Source organism: Pleuronectes platessa, chromosome 12, assembly GCF_947347685.1.
Source record: "Pleuronectes platessa chromosome 12, fPlePla1.1, whole genome shotgun sequence".
Classification (NCBI taxonomy): Eukaryota; Metazoa; Chordata; class Actinopteri; order Pleuronectiformes; family Pleuronectidae; genus Pleuronectes; species Pleuronectes platessa.
Window position 1 is genome coordinate 25,218,381 of NC_070637.1, and position 23,874 is coordinate 25,242,254.

General features: G+C 45.2%; 2 protein-coding genes across 2 annotated transcripts in view; one reads left to right on the forward strand and one right to left on the reverse strand.

Annotated features, from left to right (window-relative positions):
* Positions 1 to 23,874, forward strand: part of LOC128453522 (malate dehydrogenase, cytoplasmic) — a 116,992-nt gene that overhangs the window by 61,471 nt on the left and 31,647 nt on the right. The gene's annotated exons all lie outside the window — the stretch shown is intronic.
* Positions 1 to 23,874, reverse strand: part of wdpcp (WD repeat containing planar cell polarity effector) — a 58,270-nt gene that overhangs the window by 7,487 nt on the left and 26,909 nt on the right. The window contains exons 9-14 of the mRNA XM_053436161.1: positions 20,366 to 20,502; positions 17,513 to 17,704; positions 9,862 to 10,465; positions 5,964 to 6,152; positions 5,172 to 5,295; positions 4,111 to 4,174 (exon numbers count right to left, since the gene is read on the reverse strand). Of these exons, the coding sequence (XP_053292136.1) occupies positions 4,111 to 4,174; positions 5,172 to 5,295; positions 5,964 to 6,152; positions 9,862 to 10,465; positions 17,513 to 17,704; positions 20,366 to 20,502 (1,310 nt within the window). The remainder of the gene's footprint in view (positions 1 to 4,110; positions 4,175 to 5,171; positions 5,296 to 5,963; positions 6,153 to 9,861; positions 10,466 to 17,512; positions 17,705 to 20,365; positions 20,503 to 23,874) is intronic.

The window sequence follows — 23,874 nt, forward strand, 5'->3', positions numbered from 1 at the left end:
GGCTACAAGCACTGAGGAGGCTAATTCAGGGAACAAGGACATGGCCCCTCAATTAGATATGAGTGAGGCTTCCTAATTGATAACAAACAGAGCAGCGGAAGATTAAACAGGCAATGACGAGAAGGAGGAGAGGAGAGGAAGAAGGAGAGGAGGGGAGAGGAGAGGAAGAAGAGAGGAGGGGAGGGGAGGGGAGGCAGTACAGTAAAATGATCATGAGGAGTATGAGTGAGGGAGCTAAAGAAAGAGGGTGAACAAGACATTCAAAAACGAGAAATATTTCACAAAGGGGTTTTGGTGCACGTGAGAGAGAGAGAGAGAGAGAGAGAGAGAGAGAGAGAGAGAGAGAGAGAGAGAGAGAGAGAGAGAGAGAGATTATGACAGTCAGAAGAGAACAATATGAACATTTGATTCTGGGGCGCTTTATTCCAGCTTAGCTCCTCATAATACTGTGAATCTGGATAAAGAGAGAGAGAGAGAGTAAAATGAACAAATGTGAAATGAGAGAGAGAGACAAACTGTGAAGTAAGAAAAGAGAGGGAGAGAGAGAGAGAGAGAGCCAGAGAGAGAGAGAGAGCCAGAGAGAGAGAGGAGTATCAGGCCGACTAAGAAGGGATAACAATAATACTGCATATAAAACCATCAGATATTACACCTCTTATTCCCCAACGCTCGAACGCGACACTAATCTTATTTATATAAGAGCTTTAGGGGCTGCAGCGCGCCAGCTAACCACACCGATAAAGAGGGGCGTTTTAGTAGGGCCATTTTTGGGGGAGTGAAGGGGGGAGGAGGGGCGAGAAGGTGGAGGAAGCACAGGGCCCAACATCCACTGATATGTGGGTTAAATGAGGGATTAAGTCAACTTGCTCACATCTACTTGTTTGTGGGTTAAAGTACACTTGTTAAACTACAGAGCGGACTCACACACTAAGTTATTGTGTGTGAGAAAAGTGGCAGATCAGCCTCTTGTGTGAGGAAAGTGCAAAAACACAGATTTAATTAGGAGAACAGAAGTTTGAACTGTGTGATATCTGACCTCTTTACGGTTAAAGGCAAAGTTTGTTTTGAAGTGAGATGAAATTAATACGCCCGAAATCTTCATGTGATATTTCTTATTTCATAAACTTAAATAACAGGAACAAATAAACAGTAATTTGGCCGGTTTATCAATTAGCCTCAGTTTCAGATCCTCAGTCAGGAGCAAGTTCTGAGGAGTCAGAGAATTCCACATTTTCAGTTTTCCCAGATAATAATTCACACTTACAAACACAGTTGTTTTCGGACACACACCTGTTATCCAGGAGCGTTGTGTTTGACTAACACTTTTATCAAATGAGTGTTAAGGACTTAATGTATTAATAACTCTAATTACTCATCTGAGAGACGACAACGAGCTTATTCCCAAAGACAAGCGATCCCTGCTCCAGCAGCAGATCCTGACGGAGATACAGGCTGAACCCAACACACGCATCTTTTCCTTATTGCTCTCATCATGGAACAAAAGAGACGGCATCAGATTCAGCTATCGCACCGTTTAATTTTAATTAACGAGCTTCATCAAGAGCCACAGACCCTGGAGAAGAGGAGGGAGAAGAGGAGGGAGACGAGGAGGGAGAAGAGGAGGAAGGGAGATGGGGAGGGAGGTGAAGAAATAAAAAACTTGTCAACAAGATTGACGAATGACCTAATTGGTTACATTATCAACTCATTATCAAAGGCTAATTAGGGAGCTACAGAGCAGCGTCAATTATGACAAAAAAATGCAAACGACTCAGTAACCCCCCACCACCTCCGCGTTAACCCCCCTCAACCTCCACCTCCGCCACAACACCCCCTACCACCAACTCCTCCTCCCCCTCAATTTAGCCCGACACTGAAGTGTTTCATTTTAACAAAAGGTTTCTTCTTGGGGACAGAAAAGGCTGGAGGGCCTCTATTGTTAGCTGGGAAACAATGACACCGGAGGGGGGTAGGGGTCCTGGTGATGCAGGGGGGGGGGTGTATCATGCTGGGCGTTTCTGGGAGAGTTGAGGGTGTGCGTGTTATCTCTGTGTGCGTGTGCATTTTACCAAGTCGCCGGCGCGTTATTGAGTTCTGTGAGCAGGTCCTGAAGTTCTGAGCGGTTCGGGGAAGGCGGGGGTTGCCCTCATTAACCCCGTCCACCTCGACTCAATCAGCCGAGCAGCGGGTTAAAGCAACAACACAACCTAATTAGAGCGAGGGACAGAGCGAGGGGTGAAATGTCAACATCCTCCTTTTCTTCCTCTTCTCTCTTTGGGTCCTTTCAAACCAGGAGTTGTTGCTCTCTTGGTCACTGAGGCAAAAAGAAAGTGCTTGAAAGAGCATTAACTTTGTTACAGATCCGGGATGAGAAGTATTTGCAGTTATCTGTCGAGTTGAGTGACTTCTAATGATGAGTAAAACACGCAAGAGAAAAAGAAGACCATCAAACTAGGTCTGATTTATCACAGGTGCATTTTAAAAAGATAATAACAATAGTTTAAGACATAAAAAAATTACATTTTTGAAAGAACACTGCTCACGTGGTTTGATTTCAAACAGGAAACTAAAAAACATCTCGAATCCAACCAGCAATTTAGGAAGAAAAGGTTAAAGTGAATGAAATGTACTTAGTTTGTTCGTTTTCACATCTAAATGAAAACATTTCATTTAGATTTCATTACTATCTTCTAAGACATGTTAATTATTTACAATTAGAACAGGAAAGACGTATGAATATACATGTAACTCCATAGGAGTAACTGCTGATATGTTTTAATTTAAAGCAAATTGCTTTGTTGACTCCTCAGGCCTCAATCACTCTATTGCTGATTCTACCCATTCATAACCTCCATAACCAAACTTAACCCTAGCCACTTCATAACCAAACAATTATTTGCTGATATCAGTCTTTCTAATTCATCTCTTGACACCTATAAATTGTTAGAGAGACCTAGTTTCTCCTCTTTCCCCTAGTCTCTCTCTCTCTCTGGTTTTTTACATTTGTCATATAGCTTCGCCCCCCCCCCCAGCCCTCTACTCCCACCCAACCTTCCCCTTGCGCTCTTTCAAGGTCCACAGGCTCGACTCCACCTTTTCAATTGGGCTTCCCAGCAGCACTACTTAGTGGGGAGGGAATTGGAAGCAGTGCTATCAATGTGATTGAAGGACCAAGAGGAGTGAGTGTGTGTGTGTGTGTGTGTGTGTGTGTGTGTGTGTGTGTGTGTAGGGGGGTTTCTGTATTAATGTCTATGGTGTTGGTGAAGCATGGAGCAAAAGGGGGCCCCATGGAAAAGGGGGTCAAACACACAGAAGAGCACTGCAGAGTGGAGAGGAAGAATGAGCAAGTGAGAGGGAAGATGAGAGGAGGAAGTTTGGGGCCCAGACTGAGATCACACCTGCTCTTTGACACACACACACACACGCACACACACACACACACAGACACACACAGACACACACACACGCACACACACACTCTTAAATTAAACACTTTCATAAAAGTATAATTCTATTAATCAATGAACACAGTCTGAATATTATTATCATTAAAGTAACTTAACTTTATTCATTTAATGATTTCAACATTACGACGGTGTTTATTTATATTATATCTATTAATATTTATAGATCACCTGTGTCATTTTTTTCTTCCTTAAACATATATTTATAGGAAAACAGAAAATTACAGCACGACAAGAGATAAACATTCGATAAATCCAACAATAGAGAAACCTGTGTCATTTTTTAAATTTGTGGTGTTCCAGGCTTCATTATATTTTTCTTTATATTCTAAATTAGCAAAGTAATATATGCCACATGTTCAACCCATTTTAAAAGGTGCTGAACAAAGACAAATTAATTAATAGATATGGACAAAAAATAGATACAGCTCCATCAAGATCGATCATTATTATTTTTGTATTTTATTTGTGAGTGTGGAATTTTGTAGTGCGCAATCGAAAAATTGCAATGGGAAAACATTTTCTTATTCTAAAGAGCACAGACGGGGGTGAGGTGATAACTGGAGGTTAAAATATATATATATATATATATATACAATATCTCGTGTTTTTAGTTTTCTTTACACTTTTAATCTTTTCCACTCACCATGAACAAGTCTCTGTCTTCCAGGTCTACAGCGAGGAGGAAGGCCTTCTCAAAGCGCTGGTGTCTGCAGAGACAGAGGAGACGGTTACACAGGAAACACAACAACACAATGACAACACTGTGAACTTGGAAATGAAAAATTAAAGATGAATAATAAGTCACTGCACACGCACACACACTGTCACACACCTCTGCAAACAAAACCAATAATAGGTTTGAGAGAGAGAGAGAGAGAGAGAGAGAGCGATAGCGAGAGGGAATGAGGGAGAGAGAGAGGGAGAGCGAGAGAGAGAGAGAGAGAGAGAGAGAGAGAGAGAGAGAGAGAGAGAGAGAGAGTTGTATCTCCCTGTACAAAACACCTCAAGTTTCCTTGTCGGCAGCCAACATGAAACAAACACAAGCAAACAGAGGAGGTGTGTGTGTGTGTGTGTGTGTGTGTGTGTGTGTCTGGTGAGGAGGGGGGGGCTTCTTTCATTTGATGTTAATGGCGAGAGAAAGAATGCAGGTAGATGATAAGCGAGGGAAGGAGGTGGGATGCCAAACGCTGCTGCAGCTCTGCTACACAGGAGGAGAGAGAGAGGGAGCGGGAGGTAATTGCAGGATGGAGAGTGGCGAGCGGCGGCGAGCAGGAACAACAGGGTCTATTTCAGTCAAACAGGCGTTTCAAAAGGGCTCTCATGGAAGAAGGGGAAATGAAACAACAGTCTAAACAGGTGCATGTGTGGAGCTTCGTGTTATGAATGACTCAAAGCTGCATCAACGCCTGCAAGTTAATTCTAAACTATTTTTCCCTTTTTGGATTTGTAAAAAATAGCAACGTGAGATGAAGGAAGATGGTGAAAAGACCGTTTATCACGGATCAGACATCTGTTTGTTTTTAACACGGATAACTTCTTCTTAGTGTTTCAGATGAACACACCATTAACTTCTATTTCTGTTATTCAGATGGTTTTAGTTCCAGTGTATGACCTTGACCCCATGACCCCTGCCTAAAAACATATATGAGACAAAAGTCTCCCTCAGTGCATCAGATCAGGACCCTGCGGAGCGGCTGGCGTTACCTGAGGAGGTGGTGGAAGAAGCGCCGGGCGTACTTGCTGATTGGCTCCCGGTAATCCAGTATCAGCCTATCAGAGAGAGGAGCAGGCGGAGAATAAAACACGCCCAGAGCTGCTTCCAGTTGAGCTATGGACAGAAACACACACAATAACATAAAGTGATATTCATATGCTTGTGGCAGGTGGGGGTCAGAAGACAATTTTATATAATATTGTCATTGAGTTGTTACATAAACAGTTCGACAGCCGAGCTCACAAAACTGCAAACCATGACGCTGATGAGGTTTGACGATATATGAAGAACGGATTCTGCTTCGTTTACATTATTTGCATCCTTCTCTGCGATGAGCTTCAGATGTGAACGTTCTCTGCTCTAATATTTACCTCGGCTGTGGAGTTTGCTTTCACCCTTGTCCGTGTGTTGTGTGTTTGTTTGTCTGCAGGATTACACAAAAACTACTGGATGTATTTCCAGGGAACTTGGTGAAAGGATGAAACGTGTCTCGAGAAAGAACTCGTTACATTTTGATTCGGATCCATAAAAAGTTGCAGATCCAGGAACTTTCTTTCACTCGTCTTAACATTGTGAGATAAGTGGCTTTTGACATTTTCACTGATTTGTGAATTTGTGTATCTATGGGTGTGTTGTGGTGCAATAGCTTGAATTAAAGAAGTATATTAGGCCTTGGTGGAGGTATGAGCTCTACTGGGTGCCGTTCTAGTTTTAACTGGGATTAAAACAAGTGGAACCTAGACCAGTTCTTTGTGTTTGACTGTTCCCTCACACACACTCACCCTCTCTCTCTGCGTTCAGCTCCAGCCTCAGCAGGTAGTTGGTGACTGAGCTCAGGCATCGGTAGCACTGGTCTCCCATGATGCTCCAGTCCATGGACTCCAGGATACCCAGGGCCTCTCTGACCTGACCGCAGAGCAGCCGCTGCTGCAGCAGCTCCCCTGGTCCCATCTGACCCCCGGTCAGAGCCCCTGTCACAAGGAGTCACAGTTTATTATCACGTGAAATAATGATAATATATTAAAAAGCAGGATCTTGTTCATCTCCTACACATTTACAGTAAATATGAAGCTCTCCCATCTCGTCCCATCATCTGATAATTTGTCTGTTAAAAAAGAAATCTTGAAATTAATGGAGCCCTGATTTTTACTTTTCTATTTATAACAATACAGAGACTTCAGTGAATTTAAGAGTTTGAAAACTAAAATTCTATCTTATGGGATCAACATTTAGATCAAACATTAAAATACAAAATTTGAGAATCTTTCAGGCTTTGTTCATCGAACCACTGCCCAATTTCTGAAATGTGATTATATTGTAATCATATTATCACATTTGAACAAAACTTAGATTTTTTTATACCAATTTATATAGACGAATCTTCAAATGTCAACCCAACTTTGAATATTCTATAATATTCTAATTTTGACTCTGTTTAAATCAGTCAAAATGTAGAAACTGAACAAACACTTCAATACTCTGAGGTTCTCTCAGTGTGTGACCAAGCAGAATAACCTGGAGCACTAGGTGGGTCAGGCTGGCATTGACCTGTCAATCAATTAGGTTGTGTGTGTGTGTGTGTGTGTGTATGTGTGTGTGTGTGTTTGTAGATTAGGACTGCTGAATAATAGAAGGCCACGGTTCTGAACCCTTCACAGTTGTGTCGGTGTCTTCTTCTGTGTAAAAGGGCGAAGCTGCACACGTGTTTGTGACTTTATAGAGAGCCCATGCAGGAAGTGCAGGTGTTGAATACCGGGGGTGATTAGTGTCGACTGACACCCGATCACAACGCTGCACAGAACAGTCAACATGAATCACGAGCTTGTTTTGGCAAAGACTGAACTTCATGTGAGCAGATTCCAAACCACAGAACTGTGAATGACAAGATGTCGAGAAGCGGAAACTGGTCTGGGTTCAGTTTAACTTCACCATGAATTCATGTGCTGACACAAACCCTCATGTAGTCAGTAAACAACAGGTTCTGGACAAAGTGCCAAACCAGTGTGACGTCAACCTTCTCATAGACTTTAGACTAAAATGACTTATTTCCCCCCTGGTGGTCATTTGAGAGAACACAGGCTTCAGCCACTTCCGCTCTGGCTTCACTTTCCTTACATCTTATTTTATCCAGTCAATACTCTGGACAGTGTAGGAGAGTCTCTGCTGAGGCTGCAGCCCCATAAGCAGGCTCGTGTCTAATTAATTGACAAGTGCATATGTTTGTGTATCTGTCTGTGTGTGTGTGGTTGTGTGTGTGTGGGGGTGGTTGGGGGGTGTACTGGCAATTAAAATGACAAGCTGGCAATTAGCAATCCCCCAAATCCCCTACAGAGTGGTCTAATGTGGCTAATACATCAGCTGAGCTGGTACGGTTTGTGTGTGTGTGTGTGTTTGTGTGTGTTGGGGGGGGGGGGGGGGGGGGGATGTCCTTGGGTGGCAATGACAATGGCTCATTGCGGTGCCACACCTGTCTACACTCACTTGTTTGACCAGCTCGTTTCAGCATCACTGTGTCAGACACAAAAACAAAACTCTGAGCAGGACGAGATCGACAGCAGCACGAACACACGGCGGCCGAGAAGAAGATCATGAGAAGAATGAGCACAGAGGGATCAATTCAAATCAATGAGGGGAAGTTCTCTGAAATATGAAATAATTAAACATTATTAAAACTTTTGTGTTGCTGACTATCAATCAGAAAATCACAATGCTTTTAAAAGATGCAAATCTTTACCTCGGTTTGACTTCACTTCACTAAAGATTTTAATTAATCTTTACTAGCTCGGTCTTACAAACCAAAATAATAAAACACATCAGCTTGGACTCTATTGATTCCTATAACCACTACTATAGTAGTTATATTATTGGTTTTTAACAACATTTAAAAAGTGTAAACGCTTAGGACCTTAATGAATTAAATCTAAGAAATAAAATCTACCCTTCCTGATATTTGAAGATCAGGTGAAGAAGCCAGTAAGAGAATAACTCCACAGAAACTCCATGTTACTGGACTGAGGTGTTTGTAGACAATCAGCTATCAACTCCATGTGGTTTTACTCTGCAGCTCTATCACAGTGTGTTAATATCTGTATCAGAGACATTACAAAAGATGCATGGCATCATAAGTGAGACGGAAGCAGCGTCAGATGAACAAAAAGTTAATTGAAACCGACCGACACGTATGTGAGACCTAGTGCGTAATATTTTGAGATATTTAAGAATTTTTAAGGCTTAAAAAGGCTTCTAGCTGCAGCGTTGTGCAGCACCTTCCCTGGTCTGCCCCTCCACAGCCTGTACCGGTGCAGGTCCAGCCCCGGCCACCGTGTGCCCAGATGAGATAACTCGGTACAGGCGGGGGGGCAGGGGTAGTGAGGGCTGCCTCCCGTGGAAAAAAGGAGAAATTGGATCTTGGCCAAGTCTTTCTTCCTCTGTGCTTCCTGACTCACTCCTTCTGTCATGTGGCGGGCCTTATGAAACAAGTCAATACAGAGAAGGAGCGCAAACAAACAAATGAGGTGTGTGTGTGTCTGTGTGTGTGTGCGTGTGTGTTGGAGCACAGAAAGGGAAGAATACACACACACACACGTGATGGGGGGGGGGGGGGGGGGAATTATCATGGAGAAAAGACGCGCAGTGACTTTCTTCATCAAAACCTTGGCAGACGATCAGAGAAGGGGAAGCTATTGTTGGAAGACAACCCCCCCCCCCCTCCCCCCACCCCTCTTTCCCTGTGCACACAGTCAAACACAGTCAAATACACACACACAAGCTTAAAACACACAGTGTTCTACTTTCCTCCCTCCGCCCCTCACTCCTGCTTCCAAACTTCAGCAGAGACCTGCGTGCCACTGTCACATCTTCTTGCCAAAGTCACACTCGAAGACGCTGAACGTGCGAGTGTGTATGACACAGTATGATTGGGTGTGTGTGTGTGTACTTGTGTGTTACAGGGTGAGGCGGCTGCTTCGGAAAATGTTTTGATTGGCAAACTTTATCTGGGGGCCCCGAGGGACCGCGCAGCCACTGTAAACGATTTATCGGAAAAATGCATCCCAGAATGCACCTGGAGGGCTCGTGCCCCGGGGGCGATTATCGAATGACCTCTGAGAGCGTGACTCCTACTAACCTCGCCGCCCGTCAACAAATTAACTTCCCCTCGGTGGAGAGGTGCGAGAGACGACCCGCTCAGCGGAGGTACTGACACAGCGAGGTTCAGGTGCAGAGACAGATCCAAAACAGAGGGAGGGAGGAAGACTCCTTCGTTAGAACGAGGTGACGAAGATGGTGAGGAAGGTTTGTTCATACACAGAATCCTTGTATTGACCTGGATGCCCCTGTCCATTTTATAAACCCTTATATAGTAACTGCTTTGCTATGAGTATAACTGTGCTTTAAGATCGTATTATTTTAACTGTGTGTAGTTTCCCGGTTTCTTTTAAAGTATGTAAATACATTTTCCACATTAATCTCTTGTATACTTCTCATTGTGGTTTGAGACCCTGCAAGAGTTTGCTCAACATATTGAGATACGTTTAACTTCTATCACCCTGTGAACAGAAACTAAATCAAGATCCCATTATTCAATTTTTAGTAATTAATATAAGTTGCTCAACATTTGATCCCAGTTTCTTAAATTTGAGTAAATTTCAGTCTTGTGTTATTCTTGAATCTTTTTCCTACCTAGTCTGAATCTCAGAACTGCCAGTGGTCCCTCATGAAAGAGCAACATCAGCGTGTCTGTCCCCTCTGGGCCTCCGTCCGGGCCCGTGGCCCACTGCAGCCCCTCCAGGCCTCCGGAGCAGCGCAGGTGCTGAGGGAGTCTGAGCGTCGCGGCTGCAGCCACCTCCTCCGCCACCAGTGCCATGTTCACAGGGGCCAGGCCGGCATCAAAGCACACCAGCTCTCCCTGGCCTCCCCCCACCACGACCACAGCTCCGGCAGGGTGCCAGGCCAGGAGGTTAGGTGGCACAGGGCAGGAGGCCAGGAGAGAGAGCCCTCGGCGCTGGTCGTACAGGACCAGGGAGGAGTCCCTCAGGCCCAGGAGGAGCGTGGTTTCCAAGGGGTGTCGTGAACAGGTGATGGGCCGGGACGGCAGCGGGACGCGGGTGACGGACAGGCGGTGCAGACGGCCTCGTGCACACTCGTACACACAGGTGTCAGCCCAGGACCCCTCTTCTGTCCCCTGGGGCCTCGAGGGGAGCTCTACCGTTAGCAGCTGGTAGGGCTGGAGCAGGCTGAAGCGACAGTCCAGGGGGTTTCCCTCTGTCCGCACAGAGCTGAGGACCTGAAAGAGACAAAGAGAAACAATTGACATCCTCCAGGAACCTGAGGTCAAAGGATTCAGAATGTGCACTGACGGCAGGAGCTGACTCTTTCTCTTCTTTGTCTCTCTCCTCTCAGTGTTTTGACTGTTCAATATGTGCAATGGGATACGCAGCTGTAACAAACTGCTCTCAATCACTTATATAATAAATAAATAAATCAGATTTCTTTCTTTAAGATCCATTAATTATAAGTTAAAATGTCAAAATATGCTCGCTTATATTTCTTATGTCTGTGGCTCTGAAGTTAAAGAACATGTCTATGTAAACACTGTGGTGGTTGGATTGAGGATTCCTCTGTTCAGTGGTTAAGAACTTAATATCATAATTGTGTTGTTGTTTAAACTTGTTCTTCTTTGTAGGAATTGGAAGACGCCCTGAAAAAGCACAGACAGAGAACAAGTGAGAGAAGGACTGAGTCATACTGTGGCAGGAGCCCCGCACCCAACGCCCAGCTGTCAGTCAAGAGAACTAATGATAAGCGTTCCAATTTAAACATATTCTCCCTGAGCACGCCACGGCTTGGCACCGGGCACCTCGTGATAAACGTCTGTTTACCTGTGTGCACAGCCAAGAGCTAAACACTTGACACGGCGAATGACAAGAAACAAGCCCCTTCCAACACAAAGAGGGCGACACAGGGAGGAGGCTTGGAATCATCTGACCATTGGTCAAAGGCAGAATTCAGATTATGCGCTCCTGGAGCAAAACCAGTCGGTGGGAGTGGGCACAATGGTCCTGCTAAGCAAGCAAGCATTGACACTGACGGAGATAGGCCGTGTCACGGGTGGTACTGTCGATAAAACACCCACCAGCCACCAGGCAGTGTAGGTGGATGACAGGAGACAGAGGCTTGTAGGAGACGGCAGCCCAACAGCTCCACAGCCACTAACAGATCTTTGTAGGAGGGATTTCACCTCACCAAAGCCTCCATCAGAGCTCTGCATTAACCGTGGCAGCTTTGGCTAAATGAGCCCATTTCTTTTCGCCATGTAGACAGAAAGAGGGATAGGCTGCCTGCCTGCCTTCCTTTCCTTTTGCAAAGCTGCCCGGCACAGTTTTTTTTTGGCAGGCAATGCCAAAAAAGGGACTTAGAGGGAGGAAGGGAGGTTTTTTGTTTTGCCTGCCCATGGAGGAGCAGGAGAGAAGCAGACGACTGTCCTCCTGAAAGCTTTTTCCTCTCCATAATCCCCCCGAGCTACAGCTCCTGCTGCTCCCCAGGGGGTGGGTGCTGTGTGTGTGTGTTTATTTGAGCCAGCAGGCAAGAGGGCTCAACTCATGTACGAGGTGGGCTAGCCTTCCAGGGAGGGTGTCCTTCTCTGGATAGCTACATTTCTGCAGGGACAAAGTGACACGTCCATTAAATAAACTTGCACACAAACAAAAAGAAAGCAAGGATCCGTCGAGTTCGTCCACAAAACGCTGTCACGAGAATCACAAGTCCTACTTCAGTTCCACAAACACTGCCCCCACCCCCCCTCCAACAACCACATCTGATCCTCCTCTGCTTTTCATCCTGTGCCCGGCCGGCTGGTGCCCGCTGCCCGCTGCTGCCGTGGCACCATCCAGGATGAGGTGGAGCTGATTCAGCTGATTCAGCTCCGTGTCTCCCAGGGGAAAGGAGAGGGATGGCAGCGTCAGCTAAAGCTCAGAGGCAAAGAGGGAAAACTGCATGACCTGGTTCAACCGCCAATCATTTAATTGAGATCTGGACAAATATGTGTTTGGGTCCGACGTTTATTTTGTCTACACAATAAAAAACAAGTATGATGTGGGAGGTTGAACAAACATTCAAGCCCTGGTACTACTGCTCATACATTAAAACATTAACTGGTTATTTTCCCTGGAGACCACATAGACAGAGGGTTGAGTTACTTCCTGATCTTAAAGCAAAGCAAATTATTACAAGCTCCTGATTAAGATCACATATCTTACAATACATCATTAATCTTATTTAAACAAGTGTCTTCAATTACTATGTCCACAACAGCAGTGTAGTCTGTTTCACTATGAAATCATGTTCTTGACCACAATTGTGTATTTATTCAGTTTAATAGAGGAGGATATTTTCAAACCACCACTACAACCAATAAAAGGTATTTCTCGTTAATCTAATGGGCCTCAAACACCAATGTATGTGGAATGTCATATATTCACTGTGAAGTTTGAAGATGAAACAAAGGATTCATTCAAAAAACTCCTTATTCCCATCATACTTATATTTATAAATACGTCTCTGAGCAGCAGCCTCATTACACCTGAACATCCAGTGAAAGATTATCTTAAATATATTTAAAGGCCTTGACATTTTAAATATTTACTACACAATATTTAGCAACTAAACTTGACCCGTATGATTTGTGCCCTGGACCATGACTGGTTAAAAATTCCTCGAGTGTCTCCTGAAGCAAAAATATTTATCAGAATGCAGCCTCGACGCAAAGCAGCAACTGCACTCTGTCACACATTCACAGCCACAACACCTATCACAGCCAGCACAGCTGCATCTCAGCTCTGGGTCATCTCCGAGGCCATGCTGCGCCGCGCTTTCCATTTCATGTGGACTGAGCGGAGGCGAGCGAAATGCACCTGAAGGCAACGCAGCTGATTTGGGAGATTAGAGAGCGCAGCACTCAGGACTCTCGGGGGTTGTGGCGTAAACTGCAAACACTTACATGCTGCTGTAAAGTGATGAAACACTAACATCAGGGAAATGATGAGATAGCTGCAGCTGACGGACTAGTTTTAAAACCGCGTGTTCAGTTGGCTGCACTTTAAATCGCACTGTTAGCATTAAACTGTGGGATATTCAGATGTGCATTTTGTCTGCATTGATTCTATCTATCTACACAACTGCTACGAGAATAGAGTCTGATAAATGTTTTAATTTGGGACTTAAAACAAAAGCCTGTAGCTTCTGAAATACAGCAGACATGTGTTATTTTAATGTATTCAAAAACAAAAAGCATGGATTTATCTGTGAACTCAAGTGAATGCAACATATTCCTTGCATTTTGCATGAGAGCAAACATTTAGAAAAAATGATGAATAAGGTCTAAGGAGGGAAAGAGAGACAGAAAGAGAGGGAGACGGACTGACCACAAAAGAATCACAAAAGATGAAGAGGGAAAAGTGAAGTGAGTGAGGAAGAGGAAGGAGACAGACAGAGACAGAGGAAGAAATGCAAAGAGAGAGAGAGAGAGAGAGAGAGAGAGACAGTCCTCGAGTAAGTAGCTTTCTCCTGGTTATTGGTTTCAGTGACTGGTCAAAACTATTCTTCTCCATTCTTCTCTCCCCCCCCTCTCTCTCCCCTCTCTCTCTCTCCCTCTTGCCTTCTTTTCCCCTCCGTGGCGTGGAAGATAAAGCGGACGGGCCCGACTGTGTGGCTGGCCCTTGTTCACAGCAGTGGCCTTTTGAAGCCAATTTTCCAGCTCACGGAGCAGAGAAAGACAGGGAGAGACGGGCGGAGAGAGACCGGCCGAGGGACTCTGAGGAGAGACGAGGGATGAAGGGATGAGGGGGTGGAGGGGGGGGTGGATGGGAAGTTTTAGGTATGTGAATTAGGGTTAAGAGTTGAGGTACTGATGTGAGAAAATACACAGGCACGGCGGAATTACCAAACCGAATATTTCCCTCACACCTCCACTGTCATAATTGATGCCACTGAACATAATTAGAGTGCAGAGGGAATATTTTTCACTCGGCCCCCGAAAACTGCAGCAGAAGTGTTTCCTGTGAGAGTTTTCACAAGGCAGTGGAGCTTGGGGGTAATTCTGCTCTTTGGATTCCACACTCGACCCTTTCATGGTCCAAGTGATGACTCCAGTGCACGGCTGGAGATGTGCTTTCTACTGCACATGCTTTACTGCACATTTAATTCTCTATGTTTGATGTTCTAGAGGCAAATTCACCCATTTTACATGTGATTGAGCCTCTTAACACTCTTACTTAACCACAGTGTTCTCCCAGCTGCGGAGGGAATGAAGTGCAGGTTGTGGAATATATCTAATTTTTCTCTCTCAATGCAAATGAGTTAATTCAAGGTTGTAGTTAATGCATTGGTTTTGTTCAGGTTCTTGTTGTTTTGCAGGAGACGCAGCAAAGTGCTGGAGTCAATAATAATTAAAAAGACAGCAGAGGAACTGTTGGGTGACAGATAACGGACGTGTTCACAAACAACCACAAAGAAAAACTGACTTAAAATGTAAATAAAATAAATAAATAATTCTGCTTCTTTCTTTTCATTAAGATTATTAAATTCCAGGAAATGGCATGTTTGTGTTTGAGTGTGTGTTTGCTGTGGTGAGGTGGTGGTGGTGGGGGGGGGGGTTAAAAAGAGGGAAACATGAAGGGAGGATCATTAAAAAAACGTTAACTGATCGTATAAAAACAAACTATGTGTATGTGTTTTCCTCTACTTCCCACCCGCCACCCCCCTGTGTGCCTTGGCTCCACTTATCAGCATGTCGAGAGGAAGGTTGGGGGGGGGGGGGGGGGGGGGGGGGGCATATGAATTAAGACCACATAGGGAAAGAAATCAGACTTTTTTAAATGCCGAGAGACTGGCTAGAAAATTGGCTTAGTGCGGCAGATAGCGAACTGAACAAAAGGAACATATATATGAGCTTGAAGTGATTGAAGTAGCTGGCGTCTCCCGATGTGTGCCCGGCGTTTGATTCCTGCCACGGCTCTTATATAAACCGCTCGCTTAATTTCACACCGCGCATCTGAAAAATGACAACAAACGCTTTCATTAGAGGCGCGATGCTGCAGCCCCACGAGGAGACTTTAATGTTCTTGAAGCGTGGAGGAAAGGAAGGAGGAGAAGGAAAGGAGGAGGAGGAGGGGGGGGGGGGGGGTGAAGGAGACTGAGAGAATAAAACTAGGTGAAGGAGTGTGATAAATGTGGAGAGCGTTCCAAAAACAAGAAGCGGAAAAAGCAGCGAACAGCATCTGCTTTGATTATTTCAATATTCATGTGTGTGTCTCCCCCCCCCCCCCCCCCCACCACCACCTCCTCCTCCCATCCCTCCTTCATTCTCTCCTGTGTGAATGTGTTTTCCTCACATGCGATTGGTAATGCTCATCTCCTCTCCCTCGCCCAGACTCCCCTCTCTCTCTCTGGTGCGGTGAATATTTTGCATACGCTTACCGAGGTTCACGGTACGAGGAGAAGAGAGTTAAGCTCGGTTCGGTAATTTAGGATCTTTCATCTGCTGCGGGCACGAGGCCAGGTTGACACAGAACAGGGTCACGGGCAGGGTTTGTGTTTTTTGTGTGCGTGTGAGTGAGTGTGTAGGCGTTTGCTTCCACGCGGCACCGCAGCTTAGCTCTCCTGCTTATTTCATACGGTGAAACATGGAGGTGCAACACAGAGGTGCCACCCTCGAGGGGACTAACACACCGTCCCCAATCCCATCCAAGCAACACAGGCCTCTACTGCAGCTTCTTCACTGTGTGTGTGTGTGTGTGTCCTCACTGTGTGTGTGTGTGTGTGTGTGTGTGTGTGTGTGCAGAACAAACAGCTTGAGTTGTGATTTGTGGCTTCACATGATCTGTCTCATAGAAGATGATGCCACAGGACAGGATGCAGAATGTAGAATATAAATACTTTATGTCCATGTCCATCATCGTCTCTCGTGCCTGAATTCAACCTTCCTCACCGAGAAGAACCCTCTTCATCATCTCTGTCCATCAATGAACCACGACAAACAATATCCATCAGTACTTTCACGTTATCAAACGCTGAGGAGCCGGTTCTGGCTCAGGAGGCAGCGGGTCATCCAGGAACCGGAGGGTCGGGGATTCAATCCCAGCAGCTCCAAGTCACTGAACCCCACATGTCCCCAGATGACTGTGTCAGAGTACGATAGAAAAAGTGCTGTATGAATGTGTGTGTGTGTTAGTCAAAAGTTTTAGTCAGAAAGTGCAACAAGCAGGCGAGTGTTTTCCCTGAGGCAGAAGAATCTCCAAAGGAGGTTTCCAGTCGGCCTCCTGATGAGATGACTTTGAAGAAACAACAGTTTGAGTCAGATCCCTTCAGGAAGAAGAAGTTAGACACTGACTGCTTCGTCCTCCTTCAGCCGCCGCTTAGAGCTCATGTCACAGACGAGGGTTGGAACAGCTTTTCCTTTAGCTGTAGCCTCCTTCACACAATACCGCTGTCCGTGCCAGCTCTGCACAGATCCACCTGTCGACCCCGCGCTCCATCTAACAATCACTCGTGAAGGGGAGACTTAAATTCCTTCACTCCAACTCGCATCCCGGGGGAAAGAAGGGGAGCAATCCTCCATTTTCCATACATTGATGGATTGCTGGCAGGATACCGAGGTCGCCGAAGAGGACACTCTGCACTCCTAGTCTGTGGCTCTGAATCACACAGAGAATCAGTGGCAAGCCAACATTCAACAAGAGCGTACTTGAATTATTGCCAAAATACGGACACAGCTTTTGCTCCATTTATGCAAGAACGCCACCGGCTGTTGAACCACTTGATATTCCTGAAGTAACCTCGTGAGAGTCCCCTACAGGACAAGGTCATACACTTTCTCAAAGTCAAAACACAGAAGCTGAATGGACAAACTCCTCTGAGCTCTTCCATATGCTTACACAGGTAAAGGGTGTTTCCACATTCAGATCCGGGCATCAAGGATTTTCCAGGAGGTGGAAAAACCTCGACTGGCAGAGAGAGACTGTTGATCTCAGTCTGATTGAGCTGCTTGATGAAGACCAGACGTAAGTCAGATAAAACAACAGGCGAGAGCAGGAGGAGCAGGAGGAGGCTGCGGTGAAGGTTCAGAGTGTTTGATGATTTCTGTGAGTCGAGAACTTCAGCCAGTAATCGACTGCAGAGGATTCTAAAATATGGAATATGATGAGCTTTTCACCTTCTGAGCATTTCTCCAAATACTTCTGACCATCGGCACAATGTGATAAAAGGACTGTTTGTTCTATGTGGATTTGAATATTCTCACATGAAAGCTTAGAGACTGAAAACTGATGTAATTTACCTTGAGACCTTCAGTGGGCGAGCAGCTGAGGAGGACCAGGTTGTTCCTGTGTGTGTCTGTGGGACTCCAGGGCCACAGCTCCTCACCGGCCTCGTCTAAGTTCCACCAGCACAGCGCCACATCCTGGAGACGGTTGAGAGCCACGAGTCTGTGAAGCCTACAGCCGCGGGAGCCCACCTCCACAGACACCACCTGCACATGGACGACAACAAGGACAACACACTCCACATCAACACCGGCAGACCCACGCACACAGTTAGAGTGTATTTCATGAAGAAGGGGAAGTTAGGAGACCATCATGAGGTGATTCATCCATTTTGATTCTCGTCTCCGGCCTGTTCCATCACCTCAGGGCTCTAAAACTTCTGGAGCCTCAGATATTCCTCTCGTCTTTCCTTGATTGTGTTTGTGCTGATGTCTCAGGTTGTTTTTTTCATCTTCCATTATTAATGTCTGTGTGTGTTTGGTTCTGTCGGGCTTGTTGTTTTAGTGATGTGCATATTTTTGGGAAGGTCTGCTACGCTCTACAGGCCACAACAAAGAGACGCACGGTAATGAGCTCTCGTGGCGCTCGGGGCACACACACACACACAGAAACACACAAACAAACACACACACACAAACACACACATACAGAAGCGTACATGAATGCATGCATGTATGCACACAAACACACGTGTACATACATAAAATGGAATATAAATACAGATATGGTCAGAGAGCACACTCCCATACGCAGACACACACACACACACACAACACACAACACACCCCAATATAATTCACAGGCCTTTCATACAGTGTTAATCTCCAGAAACACTTACAAACACAATGAACCAGTTACCGGAGTCGGTGGCTAACATACCTTGGCACGCACACACACATACATACACAAACACACACACACACACACACACACACACACACACACACAGACACCCACACACACCTCCATGACCTTTGTCACGGTGCAGATGAATGGTTAGGATGCGACAGATAGAGAGAAGGCAGAGGTGAAGGAGGGAAGAGAGAGAGGAATAAAAGGTGGTAATGACAAAAATATCAGATTGTTTGGATTTGGACAGAACGAGGGAAGAGGGGTGATGACCAGCTTTGTGCACTTCAGCTTTAGGGAAATGGAAATGAAGGGAGGAAAGAAGGACAAAACAAAAGGCATACATAAGAAGAGGAAAAAGTAAAATAATTGGATCTTTCTTGTAGATAAATGGGAGGTTTGGGTCAAAATAAATGTTTGAAACAGGGAAGAAGCAGTCAGATGTAACATCTAACTCCCACTTGGTGGTACAGGGGGTTGTCAAATGTGGGAATGTCTTGAGAAATTAAATAAGTAAGAAACACAAACTCCTCAGTACAAACAAAAGGCCAGGGAACATGCAGAAATTAGTGTATTGACAAGCTGTACTGTATGAGTAGAGATTTCGGGTTCAGTGGTCCATGTCTGCCCGTCTCGCCCCCCCCCTGGGGAGGGGAATTTGCTTTGGACACAAAATACAGAGACGAATGGAAATGATGGAAGAACATCTGATGATAACGGGAACAAAGACTTGCCCCAAATAGCTGAACGGGAGATCACTAACAGATTAGAAATGGAAAAAGAAGAAGAAATAGATCTGAAAATCAGCGGGTTAATAACACACTCTATCTCTTCCCCCGCACACCCTCTCCCTCACCCCGGCCCTGCCCACGTCCCCCCTCTTCCAGGTCTTTTTCCTGCTGGCGTTTGCTGGTCAGCAATAATCAAAAACCACTTTCTGTGGGCTGGATTAGTTTAGCGCCCCCCCTCAATGCCCCCCCCCCCCACTCTCCCTTCTCCAGCTTAGCCCACTGGACCAGGGCAATGTGTATGTGTGTGTGTGTGTGTGTGTGTTTGTTGTGGGGGGATGGGTCGCTGAGCGTGCGTGTGCACACATGTGTATGTTGCAGGTTCCATGCACATGTATTGACAGGGGTGTGGGGGGGGCCGGTGGTTGAATGGATGTGTATGTGTTAGGGGGTAGTGGCCGTGGTGGGGGGGGGGTGTCTTATCAGGACTCTGCTTCTGGAGACAGACGCACGGCAGGAACGATTGCCTCCATACACACCAACATGCGCACGCACCCACACACACACTTTGACAAAAGGGTCTGGCAGTAATGTGATAATGCCAGGGCGAGCGGGTAGCCGGCGAGTGAGGGAGGACACAGCGGGGGTTTGTTTTGGTGGAGGCAGGACAGGACAACACATCATCAGACCTGTGTCTAGAACAGAAACCACACTGCCTCTCAATGCACGACTTTATGAGAGATTAAAAGACAGGAACAGGAAAGAGAATTAGACCTGGACACACTGATCCCACGGTGCTCACACTGAACCTACCTGTTGTGCACAGAGATACAAACACACACTGGACCAACACTCACTGCTCGTTGTGGTTGTATATGACCACACGTAAAGGATACGTGGGTATCGAACTGACGCAGCAATAAGAAAATACTAAATGGTAAAGTTGTGAGGAAGGTAGATATTGAGGTGTGTAGCTAATGTGTTAACTGACCAGTGAAGTCCTTCATTCTAATCTGGTTTTGAAGTCGCTCCAAAGATATTATATATACAGTATTCACACATTTGCGACTTTATAGATATGAAGAAAGAAATTGTATATGATAACAGGATTTTGGACAAGAGGGGAGACGGACATTGATGTGAGACGACACATCTCATCTTTCGCTTGGTCTCGTCCTTCCTTTGACTTTCTACTTTTCTCTTTTACAAACACATCAGTGTGCACATGAACACACACACACATTACTCATGCTTTCAGTGGACTCCTCCATCAGGGGCCTTCTACTGTACCTTGATTTCAGAGGGGGACAGTTTGTCTGTCCTCCTGCCGCTGTCTGAGGCGTCCTGGTTCTTCTTGTTGAGGTAAACTGCAGCCACTTGGTTGTGATCCAGGAAGGAGAGCAGGATCAGCCTATCACAGAGCACCGCTGGGAATGACATCATCACGTACACATCACTTAGTGTCAGGATTCAAATCAAATACAGTTTATAATTTAACTTTAAAATCCAAAGAGTGTCTGGAATTAAAATGTGATTAAAAGTGAAATTAACCGATTTCTAGAGACTTTCTTCCTCGTGTCTTCTTTCCCTCTCTTCACTTTTCTTTCCATCTAGTTTCTCAGTCTCTTCCCTTCACCCCCCCCCCCCCTACTCTCTGTACCTCCTTCCTCCCCTGTTCTCTCTCTCTCTCTCTCTCTCTCTCTCTCTCTCTCTCCTCCCTCCTGTCAGAGCACTGAAGGCTCTGAGACCTTTTTGTGGTGGAAACTTGATCCTGTTCAACTCTTCAGGAGCTGCGTGGAAACGCTGATTAGCAATTAAGCCCCCCTCTCCTTCAAATTAATCTGTTTATGAAACCAATTAAATGGAAAGGAAGGGGGGGCTGCTACACATGTCTCTCAGATATCCTGCTTTGAGTTGAACGAGTAAGGCTGCACCCCGAGATTTAGAAATCTAACCGGCAATTAACCACGGCATGTGTGTATTTATAAATGTGTGGGTATTGGTATGATTACACTTCAAATCATCCTGGTGTGTGGAAATTTCAAATTAATATGCAAATATTCAGGAGGGAAGTGAAACACTGCAGCAAAACAGAGAGAAACTAGCATCTTAAATCAGGTCAGTCGAGTCTCTGTCCCTGTGCTGAGGCCGGATTATGAAGCATTTGTAATGAAAACTGGTCCAAGGCTTAAACCACTCCAAAATACGGCCATTAATGTTTCAGCAGCTTCTGCGAAAACAACGCTTAATGCAACAGTAAGCGTCTTTGTAATAGATTACAGACAAATCAAGTTAAATGCAGTTTAGTATTGATCTCTATGGGTGTCTACGGGATTAAGATTAATCCCATTCATTCCCAAATGAAGGATATGAAATCAGGCTGTGACCCAATCTGGGACCAGGTGGCTGATTTGGCATTAAGGGCCAGACCTTCATGACCCACCGCGGTACACCCCCGAGAACAAACACACACATACACACCCACACAAACACAGACACACCCACACACCGGCACTTTCATGCACAGATAGCTACATATACATATATACATGCAAGCCTCGAACCATGCTTCACACATGCAGTGCCTCACAACATTTCAACTTGCAAATTTGCAACCACATGCATAAAACAAAGCAACCACAAATCAAAGCAAACACACAGTCTGACCTCACATACACACACGCACGCTCTGTCCTACACACACACACACACACACACACACAAAGATAGTCGCCTAAATCCATTTAATGCCATCTCCTCAGCAGCATGTTGACATAAGAGGCCAATGGGCTTAACTAAAGCACATTTAAACATGGGTAAATGAAACCGGCTATGAAAAATCACTTAAGGATGCTTAATCGTGGAGCATATGCACAGTTTGGCCCAGCCGGCAGCCAGAGGAGGCTGCTGTACTTTGATGGTGTAAAATATATGTAATCTGCAGCTCTGCATGATGCAATCTGAGCTCATGGAAGGAACACGGACGTAACCGGCATTGAGGACGGAAAGTTTAAGAGAGGAGAGTAAGCCGTGCTTTGTCACATCGTGAAACAAAGAGCCGACCTGGCTGCTGCTCATTGGCCGACTCAGTGAGGCTAACACACAAAAAGACACATCAGACCAAACAGCCACTTCAAACCATGCAAATATAGAAAAGGGATTTTCTTCAGCGTTTATACACCGACGCACTTTGGCTTTAGAAAGTTTCCAAACCCTGTTCAGAATTTTCTTCAATACTTCTCCGTCATTACATAGTGACTTCAGTTTTAATCCTTTAGTTGATTAAAAGGAAATCAATTTATACTATTTGCTTATTCCAAGTTCTCACATAAGAACTTGATTCTTACTTTTTGTTTATAACATGAATGTAAACAAATACTTTTTAATCATCTCTACTTTTATCACATCCTTTGAGTGTCATACTGAATTATCAATTCAACAAATCACACTAACCGTACTTATGCAATGGTTAGGACTGGTTTTCCAGGTTTGGGTAAGTTGGTTTTGAGAGAAAACCCTCACACATCAACTGGTTCTATATTAGACGCCATGTATACATGTTCTGTTCCCTCTTAGTTTGCTTTTAATGCTTTTAAACCGACTCTCTCTCAGAATCACACCTTTGCAGCTGCAGTTCTCATTACATGGCTTGAACTGGCAGCGACTCCTCCCTCGAACAGGCCTCAATGAAAAACCAGTACTTTCTTGTGCAAGTCCTTTAATGTGTTCGATGCCAGTATCTTGTGATGTGTCATTAATCGACTCTATAACTGCTCTGAGACAAACCAACACTTAAAAACAGTTTTGGGTTCTGCTCACCACAAAACTTGTCATCTGTCATCACCCCTGTCAGAGCGTGTTCTTTGGAAAGCTACACTCTGTCCTCACAAACCTGTAATGATGCTTGAGAACAGTCTTTGTTCTTCTCTGTGACCACGTCTCTGCAAACCAGAGCCAGCAGCATTAATAATAAGTGTTTGTACATCGTGGAATATATTTGAACGTTTGACATTACTGAGGTGCAGTGCAAAATTCACACACTGCAATTATATACAGACAATAACAAGTAACTTCTAACACTGTCACAACACTGCACCAGTCACTTCCTGACTTATCATAAACTGTTTCAATAATGTAAATGTGTTGAACGATGTGATCTGCTCTGGCTCTGGCATTGTCTCAAGCTAATTTAACAAGTGACAGATGTGAGAACAGCCTCTAACCTCGCTCCCACCCCCACACCCACACCCACACACACACACACACACACAACCACACAAAATCCCCGGAACCCAACCTCTCACAACCATTACTCTAATAATTAGTGCCTCTAAGGCTTTGAATGGAGCGCAGTGGGAGGTGAATGAGTGTGTGTGTACTTGGGTGTGTAAGTGTGTTCCTAAGTATGTGCCAAGGTGTGTGTGTGCATGTGCACACTAGTCTCTGTGCATGTGTGCATCTAAATAAAAATGGACGTACAGTAAGTGCTTGTTGGTCGACATAAAAAAAAAAGAGTGTGTGCACTTGTAATTACATATGTATTTCTGTGAGAATGATTGTGTGTATGCCTGGAAGTGTGTATGTGAGAGAGCATGTGAAGGGTTTTGTATGTGTTGGAGTGTGTGTGAGTGTGTGTGTGTGTGTGCACTATGGGGGCTTTATCAGGTGTCTAGAGACACTGGGCGGAAGTGGGGGGGGCGGTGTTATGAACAAATAATTGATACAGAAAGAAAGAAATAATTAGCAGATTTGGGCCGGTGTCCACGGCCCCTTATTCTCTCCTGCCAGGTCTGCCGAGC